General features: G+C 50.6%; 1 protein-coding gene across 1 annotated transcript in view; it reads left to right on the plus strand.

Annotated features, from left to right (window-relative positions):
* AARS2 (alanyl-tRNA synthetase 2, mitochondrial) overlaps positions 1–12572 on the plus strand; it is a 15828-nt gene extending 3256 nt beyond the window's left edge. The window contains exons 3-22 of the mRNA XM_006882134.1: positions 1756–1901; positions 2074–2241; positions 2783–2927; positions 3579–3724; positions 3940–4048; positions 4586–4624; positions 4725–4836; positions 5246–5379; positions 5839–5983; positions 6196–6368; positions 6489–6602; positions 6700–6840; positions 7839–7976; positions 8056–8165; positions 8290–8398; positions 8678–8800; positions 9004–9114; positions 9696–9779; positions 9901–10011; positions 12333–12572. Coding sequence (XP_006882196.1) covers positions 1756–1901; positions 2074–2241; positions 2783–2927; positions 3579–3724; positions 3940–4048; positions 4586–4624; positions 4725–4836; positions 5246–5379; positions 5839–5983; positions 6196–6368; positions 6489–6602; positions 6700–6840; positions 7839–7976; positions 8056–8165; positions 8290–8398; positions 8678–8800; positions 9004–9114; positions 9696–9779; positions 9901–10011; positions 12333–12572 — 2598 coding nt within the window. The remainder of the gene's footprint in view (positions 1–1755; positions 1902–2073; positions 2242–2782; positions 2928–3578; positions 3725–3939; positions 4049–4585; positions 4625–4724; positions 4837–5245; positions 5380–5838; positions 5984–6195; positions 6369–6488; positions 6603–6699; positions 6841–7838; positions 7977–8055; positions 8166–8289; positions 8399–8677; positions 8801–9003; positions 9115–9695; positions 9780–9900; positions 10012–12332) is intronic.
* The last annotated feature ends 9547 nt before the right edge of the window (positions 12573–22119 follow it).

Genomic DNA, 22119 nt, shown 5'->3' on the forward strand with positions numbered 1-22119 from the left:
CTCCAGCTCTGTATTCTCTTTGTCACTGTAGAGAAATCCAACTGATTTTTGTATGTTGATCTTGTATCCTGCTACTTTGCTGAATTGGTCAACTATGCCCAGTAATTTTCTTGATGAGTCTTTAGGGTTTTCTAAGTATACTATCATATCATCTGCATATAGAGATAATTTACCTCCTTTTTGCCGATTTGGATACCTCTTATTTCCTTCTCTTCTCTTATTGCTAAGACTTCCAGCACTGAATAGGAAAGGTGATAGTGGGCATCCTTGCCTAATTCCTGTTCTCAAGGGGAATGCTTTTAATCTCTCTCTATTGAGAACAATGTTGGCTCTCGGGTTTGCGTATATACTTTTACTATGTTGAAGAAATTTCCCTCTAATCTTATTTTGTTTAGTGTTTTAATCAAGAAAGAGTGTTGGATTTTGTCAAAGGCCTTTTCTGTATCAATTCACAGGATCAATTTATAGGTTCTTGTTCTTTGCTTTGTTTATGTGATGAATTACATTGATTGTTTTTCTTATGTTGAACCATCCTTGCATATCTGTTATGAATCCCACTTGCTTATAGTGAATTATTTTTTTAAGTATCGTTGAATTCTATTGGCCAGGATTTTTGCATCTGTGTTCATGAGAGATACTGGCCTATAGTTTTCTATTTTAGTGGTGTCTTTACCTGGCTTTGGTACCATTCCTGTCTTAACTCTCATAGAATTAAGACTCTTCTTAGGGCTTCACACCAGGCACAGAGGCAAAGTGCTAGATGAACAGGTATGATAGAGATGCCTTTCGCTTTCCTGGTTGTGAGAGCAAGACTGTGCCTTCTGCCTAATAATAGCTGATTAATAATTGTTGCATGAGTAGCTGGTCAAGTGGTAATAATAAAATGTGAGAGTTAGAAATCATCCCAGGCTAGGGTGGATAGAGGATTTATGGAGAAGGTGAAACAGGTTCTGGGACTTGAAAGAAGATAGGATTTAAAAGAAGTTGGGCCCGAATGTCCATCAACAAATGACTAGATTGAGGAACTGTTGTACATTCGATGAATACTATGGAGCACTCAAGAGCAGTGATTTTGGAAAGTACTGTCTAACATGGGAGACGTTAGAGAGCGTTATCCTGAGTGAACTAAGTCAGGCTTATAAGAATAGATATTGCAAAAGACCATTATTGTAAGAACAGAAGAATAACCAGTATGATATGTATAGCTATCCTAAGAAGGAAGATGCAGGGGCAGGAGGGTGGAGAGGGGAGAAATCACAGTGTCACAGAATTTCATGGATGGAGGGAGAGGGCAAAGGAATTAGGAAAGATCCAGTGGTGATCTGAACAGATGAAATAATAATGGTGGGAATGGATCAATGGTGATTAATTTTATGGGACACAATGCATGGGAATGATTGTAAGAAACACAGAGTGTTGAAAATGAAGAAAAAAACTCAGCCAAGAAATAATAAAGAAGTTGAGACTGCTTTCTGGTAGGAAAAAAACTTCAAACAGATATGGTTGTGGCTTATTGTGGGAACAGTATAAGCAGTTGAAATGGTTTTAAGCTGAGGACTGAGCTTATGTGGCTTGATTGACATTTTGTTGGGAACTTCTTCACCCCTACCCTCTTACCACTTCTTGCCTTGCTCTTTTTTTCTTTTTTCTTTTTTTAAATTCATTCTTTGTTGCACATTTCCCTCCCTCCCTACTCCCCCAGGCCACTTTGCAGTGTACCTCTTTTTTGTCATATCACGCCTTGTTCTGTTGCAGAAAGAGGCTTGCAGCATGGCCTGGGAATTGCTCACCCAAGTCTATGGGATCCCTGAGGACAGGCTCTGGGTTTCCTACTTTGGTGGTGACCCCAAGGCAGGACTGGACCCAGATCTAGAAACCAGGGACATCTGGCTTAGCTTAGGGTAAGTTCAATGCCTCTTCATGTCTACTGAAGAGCTGGAGGACTGGGAAATTGAATCTACCACTGGCTATCCTCAGAGTCTCAGCATAGCAGGATGCTGGGGAGTCAGCCCTATTCCTCTTACTGCTGAACTTGAGGGAATCTCCCTGCTTCTGTCTCATCCTTCTCTCCAGGGTTCCTGCCAGCCGTGTGCTCTCCTTTGGGCCAGAAGAGAACTTCTGGGAGATGGGGGATACTGGCCCATGTGGACCCTGTACTGAGATCCACTACAATCTGACTGGTGGGGTGGGAGCCCCACAGCTCGTGGAGCTTTGGAATCTGGTCTTCATGCAACACAACAGGTAACAGGGTGCTGAGACAGGAGGGAAATCCCTGCCTGGGAAGTGATAAAGGCGGCAGTCTGGAGGTTGATCCATTGCTTAGAAACACAACTACTCCAGTAAAGTCTACTGCGTGCCAGGCACATTTCTAATCACTTTAATCAATCATAGGCTTTGTCCAGGACAGTTTAACCAGTCACTGCTGTTCGCAGACCTCTCATCTTGCATCAGTGAGGACGTGATAGAGTTGAACAAAATGAGCTAGTCACAGTTTTCTCCAAACTTGACATAATTTTCCCCTAAGAGCAAAGAGGTTTGTCCCAGAGGATCCACGAAAGGGGCCAGAGGAGCAGAATTAAGGGTGGGAATAACTAGCTATGAGAAAGGACAGGATCCAAGGCCATTGTGTGTGCCCTTGACGGCAAAGGGACGATGCTGCCCATCTTCCTCCTCCCACTGTTAGTCTGTGCCGCGGGTCCCTCCTCACTCCCTTACTCCACTTGGACATCTGCCTCCCACCTGCCCCGCGCGGCACCTTACCATCCACTCCTCCCCTGGCCAGAGAGCGAGATGGAAGCCTGCAACCCCTGCCGCAGCAGCATGTGGACACGGGGATGGGCCTGGAAAGACTGGTGACCGTGCTGCAAGGCAGGCGCTCCACCTATGACACCGACCTCTTTACCCCGCTGCTCGATGCCATACACCAGGTGAGCTTGCGTCTTCCTCACAGAAGCAACTTGTTCCCTCTCTCCTGCCCAGAAAGCTGGTGAGTGGGAGAAGGTGGTAGAAACCGCCTAGAGTCCGATGAACAAGAGAGTAAACATACTGTACTGCTGAGTCGACTGTGATTCTTAGTGACCCTCCAGTGGGATTCTGAGGCCAAAACGCATCAGGAAAAGAGACTTCCCGTCTCTCTCCCATGGAGCAGCTTGTGGATTTAGACCACTGACACTGTACTTAGCAATGCAACCTGTAATATGTTCCACCATCACAGCTTCTTGGTGTCAAACAGGCCTGATTCAGAGTCCAGCTCTGCTCCCGACGAGTTGTGTGGCCTCAGTGACCACTTCACTTCTCTGAATCTCAGCTTCTTTAAAGAAAGATAGGAATGCCTCCCAGAGTGGGCTGCTTGGAAGACCAGATAGTGTGCCATCCCAGTATCTACCCAGTTCTGATAGCAGCAGCTCAGCAAACGTCCCATCCACCTTGAAGGTGTCTCCAGCCTGCAGCCCTCCCTGCAAGGCCGTTCTGGCTGTGGTTGGCTTTGGGAATAGGGCAGGAGCTCCAGATACAATGACGAGCATTCACCTGGGCAGGCCAGGCAGAACCAGCAGCTGTGTGCTTTCTCCTCCTTCCAGGGCTGCGGGGCACCCCCTTACCTGGGCCGGGTAGGGCCAGCAGATGAGGGGCGCATAGACACGGCATACCGTGTGGTGGCCGACCACATCCGGACACTGAGTGTCTGCATCTCCGATGGCGTCTCTCCTGGGATGTCAGGTGCCCCGTGAGTCTGTAGGGCTACAGAGATGGGCAGGAGCTGCTGGTGTGCGGCGAAGAGGAGGGAGGGAGGTGGGGCGTGGGCTCAGGTTGAAATGGCAGGAGGACTGGGGGAGGGGAGAAGGCTTGAGGGCACAGTTCCTTTTGGACCCTGTCTCCATGACCCCACGTTGTGTTGCCTGGCTCTGCTGGGCATCATAGCTGGGCTCTGAACCCCTCCAGGCTGATTCTTCGTCGGATCCTGCGCCGAGCTGTGCGTTTCTCCACAGAAGTCTTACGGGCACCACCCGGTTTCCTAGGAAGTCTAGTGCCTGTGGTGGTGGAGACACTGGTAAGAGCAGAACTTCCTCCCATTGGCCTCCCTGGGCACTCAAGGAGCTTCCCACTCAGCTCAGGCTGTGCCCCCCCCACCTAGCACCAGAGCTCCCCTCAATAACTGCAGCTCCTCCTCTAGGTGCTCAGGGCTCGGGAAAGGCTCTATAGAGAGTCTTCATAGATCTCTCTTTTTGCCATGGAGCTGGAACTGACTCAGAGCTGATCCTCCAGCAGGTTTTCAGAGGCTGTAGACCTAGTGGGAAATTGCGGGTGGAGTTGAACCACCTGTCTTTGGGTTGGTACCTCAGCTCCTTCCCCACTAGGCACCACAGATACACAGCCCTGTATGTCATCAGCAGTCTGAGAAAATTGGAGGTACTCTGAGCGACCAAGCTGCTGAGCCTCCGCCCTTGGAGGCAGGAGTCCTTGTGAGCCCCTCTGCAGTCCCTTAGCCCATCTCAGCCTCTAGGGCAGGCATCCTTAGGGAGAGCCTGGGTGAGGGTGAACATGAGCTGGTTCCCTATCCTACCTCAGTCCTCTCCTCCTTCCCTAGGGAAATGCTTATCCAGAACTGCAGAAGAACTCAGCCAAGGTAATGCCTCTAATGGTCAAGGGAGGGGGCAGATAAGAGAGCTGGAAGACAGCCCTCCTCCCAGGAGAACCCCTCCATTTCTGTACTGCCCTCGGTTCAGATAACCAGCCTGGTGTCGGAGGATGAGACAGCCTTCCTGGCCTCCCTGCAGCGGGGCCGACGGATCATCGATAGAACTCTGAAGCGCCTCGGGCCTTCCGACATGTTCCCTGGTAAATGAGGTGCCTGGCCGAGGCATGAGGGGCTCACCTGGGCACAGCAGCATGGGCAGAGGCTGCTACCTGGGCCTCATGCTCCGGCCCACCCCCACCTGCACCCCAGGGTCTCTGCTCCCTGTACTCTTCATTCATGCCTACTCCTGGTGGGAACACTGCCCTGCTGGCCCTGCCTGCATGGAGCTCCTGCCCACTCACTTGTGCCCAGGGTACGCTGAGCTCACCCAACTCCAGGCTTGAGCTTCAAAACGGTCCCCCTTCTCTTCTGGGCCTCTCGGATGTGGAGAGGGGACACTTGTGCTTGGAGCCTGGTGACTTGTCTGGTTAAAAAAGCCAGGCCTTGGTCTGACTTCATTTGTCTCTCTTCTTCCCCACTGCCCCTGGCCCATGCCTGCCTTCCTCACAGCTGAAGTGGCCTGGTCTCTGTCACTGTCTGGGGACCTGGGGCTTCCCCTGGACCTGGTGGAGCTAATGCTGGAGGAGAAAGGCGTGCGGCTGGACTCCGCTGGGCTCGAGCGGCTCGCCCAGGAGGAAGCCCAGGTATGCAGGCTTTCCCTGAGCCCGCTTTCTTTGGGCTCCTGTCAGCCTTTGCCCGATCCTGAGAACCTAGGGGAGGAGCTGTGGTTATTGAGGGGAAATAAGAGGCAGAAATAAAGTCTGAACCCTCACCCAGAAGGATGGTGGGCCATACTGCCCCGACCTCATAGCCTCCTAAAAGAAAGGAGGAGTAATAACCAGCAATGGTGGAACAGAAGCAGAAGGGATGAGACCAACACAGTGTCCTAGGGGGCCTCCGGGGCAGCAGTGATGCGGGAGGCCCCTTCCTGATGGAGCCTGCAAGCTTCATGGTCCACCAGGCAGTCCAGGGGGCTCTTAGCTCACAGGAGCCCCACAGCTGTGCAACACAGGGGCAGGGTGGCTCTGTGTGGGTTCAGGCCCCATAGCACCCTTTGTCCATCCTCCCTACCCCCCTCACACATGCACTTGGTCATCCTGCAGCACCGCACACAGCTGGCTGAGCCAACTCGCGAGCAGGGATTACGGCTCGACATCCACGCACTCGGGGACCTGAAGCACCGAGGGGTGCCCCCGACCGACGACAGCCCCAAGTACAATTATTTCCTGCAACCCAGTGGAGCTTATGGTGAGAACTGGGACAAGGCGAGTGGCCTTGCTTGGGAAGGACAGCAGGGTGGTAGGTGCTCTGAGCACCTGTGCAGTCCCTAGAGTAACCTCGAGGGGGTGCCGTGCCCCCCCCAACACCCTTGTGCAAATGGCCTCATGTATGTGGCATAGACCCTTACCCCAGATCCCCATCCGCTGCCCAGCACTAGTGACCATTCTGTGCCCCGGCAGAGTTTGGAGCCTGTGTGGCCCAGGTCCTGCAGCTGTACACAGAGGATGGGACAGCTGTGACCTCTGTCGGGGGAGGCCAGCGCTGCGGCCTCCTCCTGGATAGGACCAACTTTTACGCTGAACAGGGAGGTCAGGCTTCGGACCGTGGCTTCCTGGTTCGGACAGAACAGCAGGTGAGATGCACACATTCTGACTTCTGTGGGAGGCAGGCATGAGCCTGGATGAGAGCCATGTCCAGGACAGGAGGAAGCTATGGGTAGTCACTCCACTGCCTTGGCCCTGTCCTTCCCCAGGATGTACTGTTCCCTGTGACCCGGGCCCACATCTGCGGGGGCTTCATTCTGCATGAGGCCATGGCCCCCGAGTGCCTGCAGGTGGGCGACCAGGTGGAGCTACATGTGGATAAGGTAAGTATGCTCTCCGCTCCAGCTGTGCTTGATATCAGACAGCTACTCTCCCCTCCCGCCCTTCACCCAGGACTCTGGGTGACGAGTGTGTTAACAGGCCTGGCGCCTGGGCTGCATGGAGAAGCACACGGCCACCCACCTGCTGAACTGGGCGTTGCGTGAGACCCTGGGCCCTGGCACAGAGCAGCGGGGCTCCCACCACAATCCTGAGAGACTGCGCTTTGACGTTGCCACCCAGGTGAGCAGGGCATGCAGGCCTGTAAGGTGCTAGGGTAAAGAGAAGCAGTCTGCCATTGTAAGCTGGGCACTGCTGCTCAGTCATGGGGGACCCTAAACAAGCCCCTCTCCCTTGGGTCTCCTGCACCAGCAACAGGTCAGGCTGGAATGGGTTAAGGCCTCCCTCAACTCTGCTAATATAAACATCAGATGCCCTCCAGCAGGGTCCTCCCTTCACTCCCAGCCTCTTAGCTTCCTTGTTCCTGCTGTCCCAAGGCCATTCTTATTCAGACAAAGCTTTCCCTCTCTTCCCTCCACCCTGTCTCTCCCTTTGGTGCAGTGAGTGTCTGCCTAGAATCCTTCCTGTAGGAACCACTTGCTGACTCGTCCCTTCCCTCCTGATTGCTCCTTGGGCTGTATCCCCATCCCATGTTCCTCTTCTCTTGGCTGCCTCTCTCATACACTCCCTGAACACAGAACCTCATTTTATTTCTTCATCTTTTGGTACTGAGTGATGGCTCCAGCTTTTGATGGCTCAGCTCCCGGGTAGAATTCTAAGGAAAATGTTCTACAAATATCTATCAAGAATTCATAATGTGTCTTGGAGAGGGTGCAGCTGGGGTGTTCTTTGGAGGCAAGAATGAGAAGGTTTCACCTCACATACTTAGAGCATGTTGCTAGGAGGGGCTATTCCTTGGAGAAGGACATGATGCTGGGAAGGGTGGAGGGTCAGCAAAAGAGAGGAAGACCCTCAACCAGGTGGATTGACAGGGTGACTGCTGCAGTGGGCTCTTGTGTATCAGAAGAAGCATGAGGATGGTGCAGGATAGAACAGGGTTCAGATCTTTTATTCACAGGGTCACTGTGCATCATACACAACTCAACAGCACCTAACAAAAAAACAGTTTTACGTGCCTGCTCTAGAACCTAGTGAGAGATCAGCAAGCACTGACTGCTTTTTAAGCATCAGCTTCAGGTACAGGGCTGACTGCCTCTGGTCTGTCCCTCTTCCCCTTCCAGGCCCCGCTGACACCACAGCAGCTCCAGGCAGTGGAGGGCGCTGTGCAGAAGGCCGTGGAGCAGGATGAGCCTGTGTACATGGGCGAGGTGGCCCTGGCACTCACTGCCCACGTCCCTGGCCTGCGCTCCCTGGATGAGGTGAGCTGGGGAGACACATAGGTGGGGACCACCTGCCTCCCGCAGGCCATTTACCAGCCCCGCTCTCCATCCCCCCCAGGTGTACCCAGACCCTGTGCGGGTGGTGGCAGTCGGGGTGCCCGTGGCCCAGGCACTGGACCCGGCCTCGGAGGCCGCACTGCAGACCTCCGTGGAGCTGTGCTGTGGGACGTGAGTCAGTCCTCCTGCTCCTTGGCCTGAGGCCCTCAGCCCTTACCCTTCCTTGGTCTCTGGAGCCACCAGCACCCCTTGGTTTGAGACTCAAAATGTGCTTCTCTCTTCTGTCTGTCTGCAGTCATCTGCTACGGACAGGGGCCGTGGGAGATCTGGTCATCGTCGGGGACCGCCAGCTAACCAAGGGTACCACTCGCCTACTGGCTGTCACCGGGGAGCAGGCCCAGCAGGTCAATATGTCAGGGGCCCACGAGGCTGTTGGGTGTGGCTGGGGGACAAGAGACATTCACAGCAGACATCCTCCAAGCCTGCAGGTGCCTAGCAGCAGAATCAGGGTTGGTAAATCAGGTAAAATCAGGGTTGCGAAAACAGTAGCTGGCAGCTATCATGATTAATTGGCGACAGTGTTTTCATTGGTCCTGACTGTTCACTCTTTCTGATTTGGCCCCTCTTGAGAGCGCCTGTCATGTGAGCCGGGCAGCACTGATCACCTTTTTCCTGTTCCGCAGGCCCGAGAGATAGGCCAGAGACTGGCCCAGGAGGTGAAAGCAGCTGCAGAGAGGCTGAGTCAGGGCAGCCGGGATGTGGCAGAGGCACAAGGCCTATCCAAGGCCATGGGACGACTGACTGACGTGAGTACCAACCCCCAGGAGCCATGCCTACCTCACCTGGCCCTGCTTCCCTTCCACACGCCTCCTTGACCCTTTGATTCCAGTGGGGTTGTACTGGTCTGGCCCAGATGCTTGTCTGCGCATGGGGTGGGGTGGATGTGGCCTCTTCCTCTAAAGCTGCGACCCAGGGACAAACACAGGTGATGTCCTCCTCCTGGCCACAGGCTGTGGACACCGCAGTGATGCCCCAGTGGCAGCGACGAGAGCTCCAGGCAACACTGAAAACGCTACAGCGGCGTGCCAACACTGCCATCCGCAAACTGGAGGCAGGGCAGGTAAGGGGAGGCTCAGCTGGATTCCCGATGGTAAGAGGCCCACACGCCTATGCCTGCAGGAGCCTCGAGAGCCGGGGCAGTGAGACCCTCAGGGCTGGGCTGGGAGGTGGACAGTAGCAGGCTTTCTCCATCTCCTACCAGCCCACAGCAGGTTGTTCCCTACTTTACTCTGCCAAACTGTATCTCTCCCCCATCTTCCAAATTGGGCTCTCAGACTACCACTCCAGGAAGCCTCTGCTGATGTGATTAGCACCATTCAAGTCTAATGGCTCCTTGACTGTGGCTCCCCCTTCCTCCCACCCCTCCAAGGCCATCTGTGCTCCAGCTTCCTCCTTTCACCTCCAGTGGCCTATTTGCAGGGGCCTGGAGCTATGCAAGGGAGAGGAGGAAGGACCCAGCTGGGACCCAAAAAAAGGAGGCCATTGCAGGCAGAGCCCCGGCAACCTGCACTCAGCTGATGACCTTGGCTGGGGGCAGAGGCTGGGGGGAGGCCTGGCCTGGCTGGGGCCCAGTTCTGAGTTGGAATTGATGGCAAACTTATCTCCCAACCTCCGCCCTCTGCTTTTCCTCCTCACCTACAGGCAGCAAAGAAAACCCAGGAGCTTCTGGAACGCCACAAGAAGGGGCCTCTAATTGTGGACACTGTCCCCGTAGAGTCCCTCTCGGTGGGTGCTGAGCAGGGCAGGCAAAGAGAGCTGCCCCAGGGGAGAAAGTCATCTCTGGCTCTGGGGTTGGGAGCGGGGAGTCTGGTAAGCCACGGGTTTCCGATCTAGCCTCCCTGTGCAGGTGCTGGTCAAGGTCGTGCGGCAGCTGTGTGAGCAAGTCCCCAGCATGTCCGTGCTGCTGCTCAGCCCCCAGCCCCTGGGGAATGTGCTGTGTGTCTGTCAGGTGGCCCAGGTAAGGACAGAGGAAGAGCAGCCCCACCCAGCCCCTGGTCTAGCTCTCTGACTTCACCCCCTCATTTCCCCTTAATAAGGGCGCTGTGGCTGGGTGGGAGGGTTCTATCAGAACATCCCCGGACAGGGACAGGCCAGCCTCTCAATCCAGAACCTCACCCCAGGATACAAGCAACATGTTGTTGTTGTTGTTGTTCAGTACCACTGAGGCAGAACTGACTTATAGCTGACCCTCCAGCAAATTTTCAGACACTATACATCATACAGGAGGAGAACTGCCCATCTTTCTCCCAAAGAGCACCCAGTGGATTTGATCTGTGTGCCTTTAGGTTGGCAGCACAGCTCTTTAACCATGAAGCCACCAGAGTTCAAACAGCATTGGTGATGGTGGTGGTGGTGGTGGTGTTGTATACCACTGAGGTAGAACAGGCCTCCAGCAGATTTTCAGAGGCAGTTAATAACACAGGAGGAGAGGCCCATCTTTCTGCTCATGGAGCAACTGGTGGATTTGAATCACGAAGAATTTCATGAAACAACATATGAGCAAGAGCCTATGATGATGAAGGAAGATGTTCAAGCTGCTTTGAAGGAAATAGCAAAAAATAAGGCCCCAGGAATAGATGGTATACCAGATGACATATTTCGGGTAACAGATGCTGCCCTGCACATGCTCACCAAGTTGTGCCAAGAAATCTGAGAACAACCACTTGGCCAACTGACTGGAAGAGATCTATATTTGTTCCCATCCCAAAGAAGTGTGGAAACTATAGAACAATATCATTAATTTCACATGCAGGCGAGAGTCTACTGAAGATTATCCAAAAATGACTAGAACAACACATCAGCAGAGGACTGCCAGAAGTCCAGGCTGGGTTTAGAAGGGGTCGTGGTACTACAGATATTGTAGCTAATGTTAGAGGGATCTTAGCTAAAAGCAGGGAATACCAGAGGAATGTCTGCTTCATTGACTATGCAAAGGTGTTTGACTGTGTGGATCACAACAAACTGTGGCTGACTCTGAGAAGAATGGAAATCCCAGAACACTTGATCGTTCTAATGCGAAACCTATAGTTGGACCAAGAGGCAGTCGTCAGAACGGAGCAAGGAAACACTGCATGGTTCAAAATTGAGAAGGGCATATGCCAGAGATGTGTCCTACCTTCATACCTTTTCAACCTGTATGCAGAACAGATTGTCCAGGAGGCTGGGCTCTATGAGGAGAAATGTGGGCTCAAGATTGATGGAAGATTCATCAGCAATCTGCATTATGCAGATGACACAACCCTGTTTGCTGAAACTGAGGAGGACCTGAAGCGCTTGCTGCAGAGAGTCAAGGACTGCAGCTTCCAGTATGAATTGAGGCTTAATGTCAAGAAGACAAAGATTCTCACCACTGGGCCAATTGGCAGCATCAAGATGGATGGTGAAGAGATTGAGACTGTTTACAGCTTTAGTTTGCTTGGCTCCACAGTCAACACTCTTGACACCAGTAGCCAGGAAATTAAAAGACATATTGCCATGGGAAAGTCTCCTGATGGGACCTCTCCAAAATACTGAAGAGCAACGGTGTCTCTCTGGAGACTAAGGTGCCTCTGATACAGGCCATGGTCTTTGCTATCACTTGTTAAGCATCAGAGAGTTGGACAATGACTAGGGAGGATAGAAGGAGAATTGATGCCTTTGAGCTGTGGTGCTGGAGAAGAATATTGAGGGTACCATGGACTGCTAGGAAAACAAACAGATTCATCCTGGAAAAGATCAAACTGGGCAGCTCCTTGGAGGCAAGGATTCTAAGGCTCTGTCTAACATGCTTTGGACTTGTTGTAAGGAGGGACTGGTCCTTGGAGAGGGATATCATGCTTGGTAGGGTGGAGGGACAGCGCAGGAGGGGAAGGTCCTCTATGAGGGGGATTGATTCAGAAACTGGGGTAATTGAGATGGGTGTATTTGAGATGGTGCGATTGGCACAGAACAAATCAGAGTTTAGGGTTGTTGTACATAGGGTCACTATGAGTCACAAGTGACTCGACAGCACATAACAACCACCACCACCTTTGAAATTGCAGTGCAGCTTCTTACCACTAGGCCACCAGACCCTCTAATTCCCAGTTTCCTATCCAAGCCTTGCATACCTTATAGACATTCACCAACCTCCATACACTCCTGGGCCATACCTTCTCCTGCATCCTAACTCCATCGTGTGCCTGGCTGGGGAAGGGCTGCCAGTCTTCTGCCATTCCATCCTTGAGGATGTTCTTGGAGCGTGTGGCAGGGAAAGGAAGGGCTGTTCTGTATTTATACCCTTTCTTTTTCTGTCCCCAGGGTGCCACACCTACTTTCACAGCAAAGGCTTGGGCACAGGCTGTCTGCAGCCACATGGGGGGCAAGGCCTGGGGCTCCGGAGCCTTGGCCCAGGGCACTGGAAGCACTGCTGACCTGGACACTGCCCTCAGCACAGCTCGAGCCTATGCCCTCAGCCAGCTCTGTCCCAGGCCTGTGACCCAGGGCAGTATGAACAAGCAGACAGTGGATACTCAAGTGCAAGGAGCCCTGAGAAGCTAGCAGAACCTCCCCAGAGGTGAAGCAGAGAGTGGAGGCTGAGCAACTGAGCCAGGCCATGCAGGGACACAGGGAGATAGGAACTGGATGAGACAGATGTGAACCCAAAGACACACCCTGTCTGGTGACTGTGAATGTTCATTAAAAAGTATTTTATATGGAATAGGAAGCCAGAAGTTTTATTTTTTTTTATTTTATTTTTTTTGTGTGCGTGTACCGTCAAATCAGATCTAACTGGTACAGGAGGAGATTGTCCCTCCTTACCCGGCAGAGCATCTGGTGGATTCGAACCGTTCGCCTCTGGGATTGTAGTTGCAGCTCCTTGCCTCTAGGCCACCAGAGCTCCCCTAGAAGTTTATTTTATTTTAAAAGCTTTCTTCTGACCATCAACTTTATATGTATGTGTGCTTCATCACCAGTCTGTCCCCTCACACCGGGCTGAAAGGCCAACCAGAATCCAATTAAGTTCACCCTCATGAGCATAAGTGCCCAGAAAGGTTCCACAGGCAGCCCGCAGCAGGGCACCCAGCAAGGTCCCTCATTACCAGCAGCCCGCCCAGATCCAGAACTTCAGTGTAAACATTATCATGACAGAGCAGACCTTCTCTGCACTATCCATTTTTGTTTACAATGACTTGATTTTTTTGTTGTTTGCTTTTGTTGCTGTTTTAAGTAAGGTGCTGCTAATTTCTTGATAAATTGAGCAATAGAAATTTCTGAGAATTGGCAGAGTCAAACAAAAAATCCCTACCCTTGAAAACCTATTCATATGTAGTAAAGGAAACAGACAATAACCAAGAAAAAGGAAGTTTCCTGTGCTGATAAGATCTGTGACAAAAAATAAAGCAGAAAGGGTTATCAGGAGCGTGAGCTCAGGGTGGCATCTGAGCAGAGAACTTGGGAGGTGAGTGTTTGAGCCATTCGGGGCTCCTGAGGGAAGCGTGTTCCCACAGGGAACAGCCAGTGCAGAGGCCCTGGGGTGGGAGTGAAGAGACCAATGCAGCTGTGCATGGGAGACGGGAGAATGGCAGGTGATGGAGTCAGGGAGCTGCAGAGGCCCCACCAACCCTACCAACCCTACGCAGCACCTGAAACAAGTCACACAGGACCTGCTCCCAGCCTGAGCTGAAGCTGAAATCAGTCTAAAATTGGCAACTCAGAGCAGAAAGCCGAGGGATAGAGGGAATCCTGCCTTCAATGCCAGGCCTGAGGCAGACATTGAGCTCTACCTCTGCTCCCAAGTCTCTGTTGCTAGAGGAAGGAGAGGACCTCGGGGGACCCATCTTCAAGTCAGAGACACCCCAGTTACCAAGTTCTGGAACCATGAAGTTAAAAAGAAGGAGAGAACAGGGCAGACTGCCTGGTATCACTTAACTGCTTGCACAATTCCTCATTCTAATGAAGGCACACTGGTCAGTGAATCACTGATGAGGGCTTTAGAGCAATGCCTGGTGCCCCAGGCCATTGCTCACTGCCCGCTACTGCTTTAGGATGTTGGTAACTGGAGCATTAACCATATTAGGTGGTACTCACTATGGGCCCAGCTCTTTATAAACTCTGTGGATACTAAGGGCTTGTAATATCTCCATGTATTTGATGAGAAAATCAAACTGCTGAAATGCCAACTCATCCAAGGTGGTTGGGTGGTGTCGTTTCCAATTCAGCGACCCCATGTGACAAGAGTCCAACTGCCCCTCAGGGTTTTCTTGACTATCATCCTTATGGAAGGAGATCTGTAGGCCTTTCTCCCTAAGAGTCACTGGATGGGTTCAAACCACCAACCTTTTGATTAGCTGTCAGGCAGTTACCTGCTTGTGCCTACAAACAGCTCTTTTTATCCACACTAACCAAGTGAAAGCTAAGCTTTGCCTCTGTGTGTGATTCCTCCCACTACCCTGTCTGCCTCTCCACTCTTGAAGGGGTGTCTCTCTGGAGACTAAGGTGCGCCTGATACAGGCCATGGTCTTTGCAATCCCTTGCTATGCATCAGAGAGTTGGACAATGACTAGGGAGGACAGAAGGAGAATTGATGCCTTTGAGCTGTGGTGCTGGAGAAGAGTATTGAGTGTACCATGGACTGCCAAGAAAACAAACAGATTCATCCTGGAGAGGATTAAACCAAGCAACTCCTTGGAGGCAAGGATTCTGGGGCTTCGTCTGACATACTTTGGACGTGTTGCAAGGAACAGACAGATCCTTGGAGAGGGACATCATGTTTGGGAGGGTGGAGGGACGGCGCAAGAGGGGAAGACCCTCTATGAGGTGGATTGATTCAGTGACTGGGGTAATCGGGATGGGTGTGTCAGAGGCAATGTGATTGGCACAGGATAGAGCAGGGTTTAGCGCTGTTGTATGTAGGGTCGCTATGAGTCGCAAACGACTCAATAGCATATAACAATTTTTATCAAGGTCGCTGAAGTTGGTCACCCCCACTGTCAGGTTGTTCAGAACCGCCACACCTGACATCTCTTGTCAGAGCTGGAGGGAGTTAAGGGGAATTGACTTGGAGCTACAAGACAGAGCGCTGTGATGGCCTGGAACTTTTCTGGAGCTTCAGGGGCCTGATGCCAATCTTGTTTACATCCTAGAGGAAGGTGGAAGGGACCACTGCAGGGATAGGGATACTGCAGCCCACAGCTCTCCTTCCGGGTTGTCCTTCGAGATTCCCAGACCCCAGGGGACCCCCAGTCGCTCCTGCAGATGCTCCACTGCCCTATCCCGCCACTTTGATGTCCTCTGAAAAAGCAGCGGAAGGAAGAAGCCCTACAGTCCCCAGACCCCCGTTTCACCAGGACGCCACATCCCAGAGAACACAAAACCCATCCCAAGACCAGAGTCCTCACTACCCCACCCCACCCCACTCCCCAAAAAAAGGTGCTTTGGGGCAGGGCCTGGGCCACCTCGCAGCTGAGCCACCAGCCAAGGTGCGTTGGGGTAACTAACCCTAGGGAGAGGCAGGCTCTCTGCAGTTACGCCCACCGCCGCTACCAGCAGCTGGAAGCAGCGCGCGCGGGCAGACGCACCAATAAACAGCCAGCCATGGACACAGGCCTGGACAGCGGAAGGGCTGCCCCGTCCCGCCCCCTAGAGACACAAGGCGTCCCTAACGACGGTGGCCGTCCCTAACGACGGTGGCCGCCAGAAGGCCTGAGTGACTGACGGTGAGTGATGGCAAGTGAGGGCGAACTCCTGGCTCCGAGGGAACAGGTGAGGTGGCCTCCGGGACAAGGGACATCCATCCCCTTGTGCCTCTCCTTGTCCCACCACACTCCTGCCACGTGGGCCGGGACGCCCCTCCCGCACCCCCAGAGAGAAGATTCTAGCCTTCAGCCCACACAGGTCCGAAACTCGCAGGCAGTCATCGCCTGACTCCCACATTTCCTGTGGGGCGTAGGGAAGAGTTGGTCTGGACCTCTAGGAGGCCCCCACCCATTTGGGGGGATCTCTCTAACTAGTTTATAGAGTCCAGAGTCCAGGGGCCATGTGGAAGTATGAGGGAATAGTGGGAGGAGAAAAAGATGGGGCTTTGGGTTGGTGGTGGAGGAAAGGGATCCTAAACTAGAGGGAGTGGGGAAGCCCAGTGCTTTGTGGATCGCCAGCCCCTGCAGGCTTCAATCCCTCCTGCAGTCCAGAAGGTTCTGCACCCCCTTCTGCCTGCCTGCCCACCCACCTCTCTGGTTTCCCTTGGTTACCAGGGCACCAACAAAGCCTGCTGGCAGCAGGTGGGCTGGATGCAGAGACCCAGTTGACCTTTGGAGTTTCCCTGCTGGGGTCTGAGTTGAAGGGAGGGATAATGGGGGGAAGGGAACAAGGCCTCTGAACCCCTTTAGAGACAACAGACCTGAGTGAGCAAGAGTTAGGAAGAGGCCACTGGTTCACTGGGCTAAGACCATGCTTGTTGGGCCTGGCGCTGTCAGAGAAAAGTTTTTGTTTTTTTTCCTGTTCTACATTTTTTTTTCTATAATTATATTTTATTAATTTTCATAAACATTTACAGAGATTTTGGGTTTCCATTCATTCATTGTTGCACTATTCTCTCTACCCTCCTCCTAGTTTGTTCTTGTCCAAATGCCACAGTGCTTGTCAAAGCCAGTTCTGATTAATCTTCTTTGTCAGTGTGTCCTTTGCCATTCCCTATCACTCCTCCCTGAGAGAGACTTCACTCTGAGTCATAAGGAAAAGGGGATGGCGTATTCTCTTAGCTACTTCCTGCTGAAAAGGGACGCTGTGGGTTTCAGGGAAAAGTTTTTGCCTGTCTTGCCATCTATAAAATGGAAAATTTCAGCTGGGAATTGAGGAGTGACTTGCCCTATCTGGTGGCATATGAAAGAGATCACCTTCAGGGGATGCAGGCAGAAGCCTAAGACCCTGAGACCAACCCCTTGGAGAGAGAGCACTCCACAGAGGGTTCTAGAAGGGGGGGAGCTGGCAAAGGAGGTGCAGACAGTAGTCAGCCAGCTGGGTGACGAAGCAGAAGGCACTGGTAGGCAGATGGGAAAGGCAAGGAGGGGGGACGTTCTAGATGCTGCAGAGCACCCCTGGAGATTGACCCAGGGGAGCACTCACCCTCAAAGGACGCTTCCCCAGAAGAGTATTGAGGTTGGAAGCTACATTCCAGGGGACTGAGACCACAGCCAGAGGTGGAAAAGGAAAATCATCAAGTGAGGTTCAGCTTCCAAGAAAAAAGTGAGGCTGTGAAACCAGAAGAGAGGTCAGGCTCTGCCCCCTGGAAGGGAACACTCCCCACCCACCCATCTATCCCCACCCCCGCTGGAAAGCAGGGAGAGTGGGAGGAGTCCTTTCATGGCACAGTTAAACCTCATCCACTATAGCTGAAAGGCTGTCAATTCAAATGCACCCAGGGATGCCTCATAAGACAAGCCTGGCCATCTGTTTATGAAAGAAAGGTCACAGCCCTGAATCCCTGTGAAGGACACAGTTCTCTTTTACACTCAGGGGTACAGGAAATGAGAAATTGTCTTGTAGTCGTTAATAACAAACTTTTCTCTGAGAGGTAAGAGATGAAACCGGGGAGACAGGACTTACTGAGGCAGAGGCTGCCTAGAAGGGCATATCCCCAGACACAGAGATGCTCAGTCTAAAGTGGGTGAGGTGCCACTTCTTTTTAGTTGAGAGAAAGTTGTGAGGACATTAAAGACCAAGCATGTGATGAGCAGAAAAATGAGAGGGTTCCCCTAAATCTTCATCTTTCCCAGTTAGACAGGTTGCAGGAACTTCTGTCCAGAGCAGGACCTTGAGGAAAGGTGGAGGTCTGAATCCTGCACCTGGGAGGAGCATATCAGGGGCCCTGTGGGAGCCCTGGTTCAAGACAGCAGAGTCCTACCATATTTTCCTGGGTCCCCATTGGTCCCAAGTCAAAGGATAAAAGCAGTGACCCAGCTTTGTTGAGGACTCTGATGCCTGGGATGGAGTTAGGGGGTGAGACAGCCCCGTCTGTAAACTCAGCACCAATGGGGGTGGTTTTAGATTCCAGGCTGGTGACAATGAGATTGCTCAAGAGCTGGACAGAATGTAGTGCCTAGTGGAAATAATGCTGTGAATTCTCATTAGTGGTTTCATGATGTGACCCCCAACATCTCACTTTCTGTCAATACTTTTATGTATGAAAGTGAAAAAAAAAGACTAGAGGGCACTCTGGTGGCCTAGTGGCAAGAAGCTGCACTGCAATCCTGAAGGTGCGTGGTTTGAATCCACCAGATACTCCTCTGGAGAAGGCGGGGCAATGTCTTGTGCCAGTCAGATCCAGTACACACAAGGGGGGAAAAAAGAAAATGAAAAAAGCATTGGACAGGTAGAAACTTAAAAAGCAGCTTCTCCACTTGCTAGCATGCTACTACCAAGTTTTTCACACATAATACACCCACGGAAATAATGTGCAATATAGCATGCATACTGTAATAGGAGACTAACTCATGAGGGAGTTTGCTATTGCAAAAAGCATATAGCATTATTTGTTTTAATTGAAAATACTATTTTTTAAAAGCTTTCAAAACCTTAATATCCACATTTGTGAAATGGAGGTAATAATGGGAAATTTAAAAATTTCATTAAAAAGTAAAATATCTAACCTTTACCGCAATAATATCTAACACATGTTTTGAATGCTGACTCTGTTCCCACAGTATATGTCTATACACATTAGCTCTGTTATTTCTTTAATTCTTTCAGTAATTCTAGAAAAGCCTAACTCTCTGCAGTCAAGTCGGCTTCAACTCATAGCAACTCTCCATCAGTTTCAGAGGCTGCAAATCTTAATGGTAGTAAATCTTTCTCCCTCAGAGCAGAGGATTCAAACTGCCAGAAATAGCAGTGTATGGATTCAGCAGCATCACTTGCTATTTACTGTAATATGTACAAAGTCATTGCCGTCTAGTCAGAACCGACTCATAGCTGAACCTCCCATGGATTTTCAGAGGCTCTAAATCACACAGGAAGAGACTGCCCATCTTTCTCCTCAGGAGACGCTGGTAGATTCAAACCACTAGAGAAACACCACCATTGGCTGAACAGTGTAACTCTCTACAAACCACGGCACCAGAGCCTGGACTCTACGCTATGGACTATGTTGTTGTTAAGTGCCATCATGTCAACTCCTAGCATCCCTATGAACAACAGATCTGAGCCTTGTCCTAGCCTACACCATCCTCACAAAATCTGATAGGGTCACTGATACTGTCTCTGTGCCATTCCGTCTTGTTGAGGTCTTCCTCTCTTTCTCTAACCTTCCACCTTTCCCAGCATGATGCCTTTTTCCAACTACTAGCCCCATCTGACAACATGCCCAAAGTATATGAGACAAAGTTTCACCAAACTTGCCTCTACAGAGCACCCTGGTTTTGTTCACTTCCTCCAAGATTGTTGTTGTTTGTTGTTGTTGTTATGTGCCGTCGAGTATAAGTTTTGCATTAGAACAATCAAGTGTTCTGGGATTCCCATTCTTCTCAGAGTCAGCCATATTTCCTCCAAGAAGGTTTGTTTATTTTTTTATGGTATATTCCTACTTTTTTCTAATATCCCAATTCAAAGGCATTGATTATTCTTTTGTCATTCTTATTCATTGTCCACGTTTCACTTACCTAAGAAGTAATTCAAAGGACTATGGCTTGGATCAAATGCATCTTAGTCTTTAAACTGACATCCTTGCTCTTTACCACTTTGAAAAGGTGCTTGACAGCAGATTTTTCCCAATGCAGCACGTCTTTTGATTTCTGTTACTGTGGATATGGATTGTGGAGCCAAGAAAAATTAAACCTGACAACTTCAATATTTTCACCTTCTATTATGATGAAGGAAATGGCAAAAAATAAGGCTCCAGGAATAGATGGTATACCAATTGACATATTTCAGCTCACAGATGCTGCCATGGATGTGCTCACCAAGTTGTGCCAAGAAATCTGGAGAACAACCACTTGGCCAACTGACTGGAAGAGATCGATATTTGTTCCTATCCCAAAGAAAGGTGACCCAACAGAATGTGGAAACTACAGAACAATCTCACTGATTGCACATGCAAGCAAGATTTTACTGAAGATTATCCAAAAATGACTGGAACAGCACATCAACAGAGAGCTACCAGAAGTCCAGGCTGGGTTTAGAAGGGGTCGTGGTACTAGAGATATTGTAGCTGATGTTAGATGGATCTTGGCTGAAAGCAGGGAATACCAAAGGAATGTCTATCTGTGTTTCATTGACTGTGCAAAGGCATTTGACTGTGTAGATCATAACAAACTATGGTTGACTCTGAGAAGAATGGGAATCCCAGAACACTTGATCGTTCTAATGCGAAACTTATACTTGGACCAGGAGGCAGTCATCAGAACAGAGGAAGGGAACACTGCATGGTTCAAAATTGGGAAGGGCGTACGCCAGAGATGCAGCCTATCTCCATACCTTTTCAACCCATATGCAGAACAGATTATCCGGGAGGCTGAGCTCTATGAGAAGAAATGTGGGGTCAAGATTGGTGGACGATTTATCAACAATCTACGTTATGTGGATGACACAACTCTGCTTGCTGAAACTGAAGAGGACCTGAAGCGCCTGCTGCAGAGTGTCAAGGACTGCAGCCTACAATATGGATTGAGGCTCAATGTCAAGAAGACAAAGATTCTCACCACTGGACCAATTGGCAGCATCAGGATGGATGGTGAAGAGATTGAGATTGTACACAGCTTCGGTTTGCTTGGCTCCATAGTCAACAGTCTTGGCACCAGCAGCCGGGAAATTAAAAGGCGCATTGCCATGGGAAAGTCTGCTGTTAGGGACCTCTCCAAAGTACTGAAGAGCAATGGTGTCTCTCTGGAGACTAAGGTGCGTCTGATACAGGCCATGGTCTTCGCAATCACTTGTTATGCATCAGAGAGTTGGACAATGACCAAGGAGGATAGAAGGAGAATTGATGCCTTTGAGCTGTGGTGCTGGAGAAGAGTATTGAGAATACCATGGACTGCTAGGAAAACAGATTTGTCCTGGAAAGGGTTAAACCGGGTGGCTCCTTGGAGGCAAGGATTCTGAGGCTCCGTCTAACATACTTTGGACATGTTGTGAGGAGAGACAGGTCCTTAGAGAGGGACATCATGCTTGGGAGGGTGGAGGGACGGCGCAGGAGAGGAAGGCCCTCTATGAGGTGGATTGATTCAGTGACTGGGGTAATTGGGATGGGAGTGGCGGAGACAGTGCGATTGGCACAGGACAGAGCGGAGTTTAGGGCTGTTGTACATAGGGTCGCTATGAGTCGCAGGTGACTCGACAGCACATAACAACAACAACAACAACAACATTATGATGTTGCCTCTTGGCCTAGTGGTGAGGATTTTTGTTTCGTTGATGTTGATGAAATCTATATTAAAGGCTGTAGTCTTTGATCTTCTACAGCAAGTGTTTCAAGTCTTCTTCACTTTCAGCAGACAAGGTAGATCATCTGCATAATGCAAGTTCTTGTTGAGTCATCCTCTTATCCTGACACCACCTTCTTCATTCAATCCAGCCACCCCCATATTACAGATTAAAAATGGAGGCTTGGTAGTAGGGTTAAGTGACTTGCCCAAGATCTCACAAATACCTAAGCGGAGATTTACCTTTAGGCATTCCAGGTCCTGAGTCCTTAACCAGCTGCTCTACTGCCTCATATGTCACTAAAGGACCAAAACCGTTTGTACTCTGCTAACCAAAAGATTAGTGGTTCAGACCCACCCAGTGGCTCCAAGGAAGAAAGGTCTGGTGGCCTGCTTCCATAGAGATCATAACTATGGAGTATAGTTCTACTCTCTAATACGCAGGTCACCAAGAGTTAGGATAGATTTGTCAGAAGTTTAGGTTTCTACTGCCTCCTGCTGTGCACACGCATTTAAGGGCCTGAAATGAAAACCAAACCACTGCCATTAAGTCAATTCTAATCAAGGATTTATTGATGCCATTGAGTCAAAACCAACTCATAGCTGACCTTCCAGTGGGTTCTCAGAGGCAGTAAATCACATGGGAGGAGACTGCCCATCCTTCTCCTGTGGAAAACTTGTAGATGTGAACAGCA

This window comes from Elephantulus edwardii, unplaced genomic scaffold (genome assembly GCF_000299155.1).
Source record: "Elephantulus edwardii isolate Elephantulus edwardi_28Jun2011 unplaced genomic scaffold, EleEdw1.0 scaffold00017, whole genome shotgun sequence".
Lineage (NCBI taxonomy): Eukaryota > Metazoa > Chordata > Mammalia > Macroscelidea > Macroscelididae > Elephantulus > Elephantulus edwardii.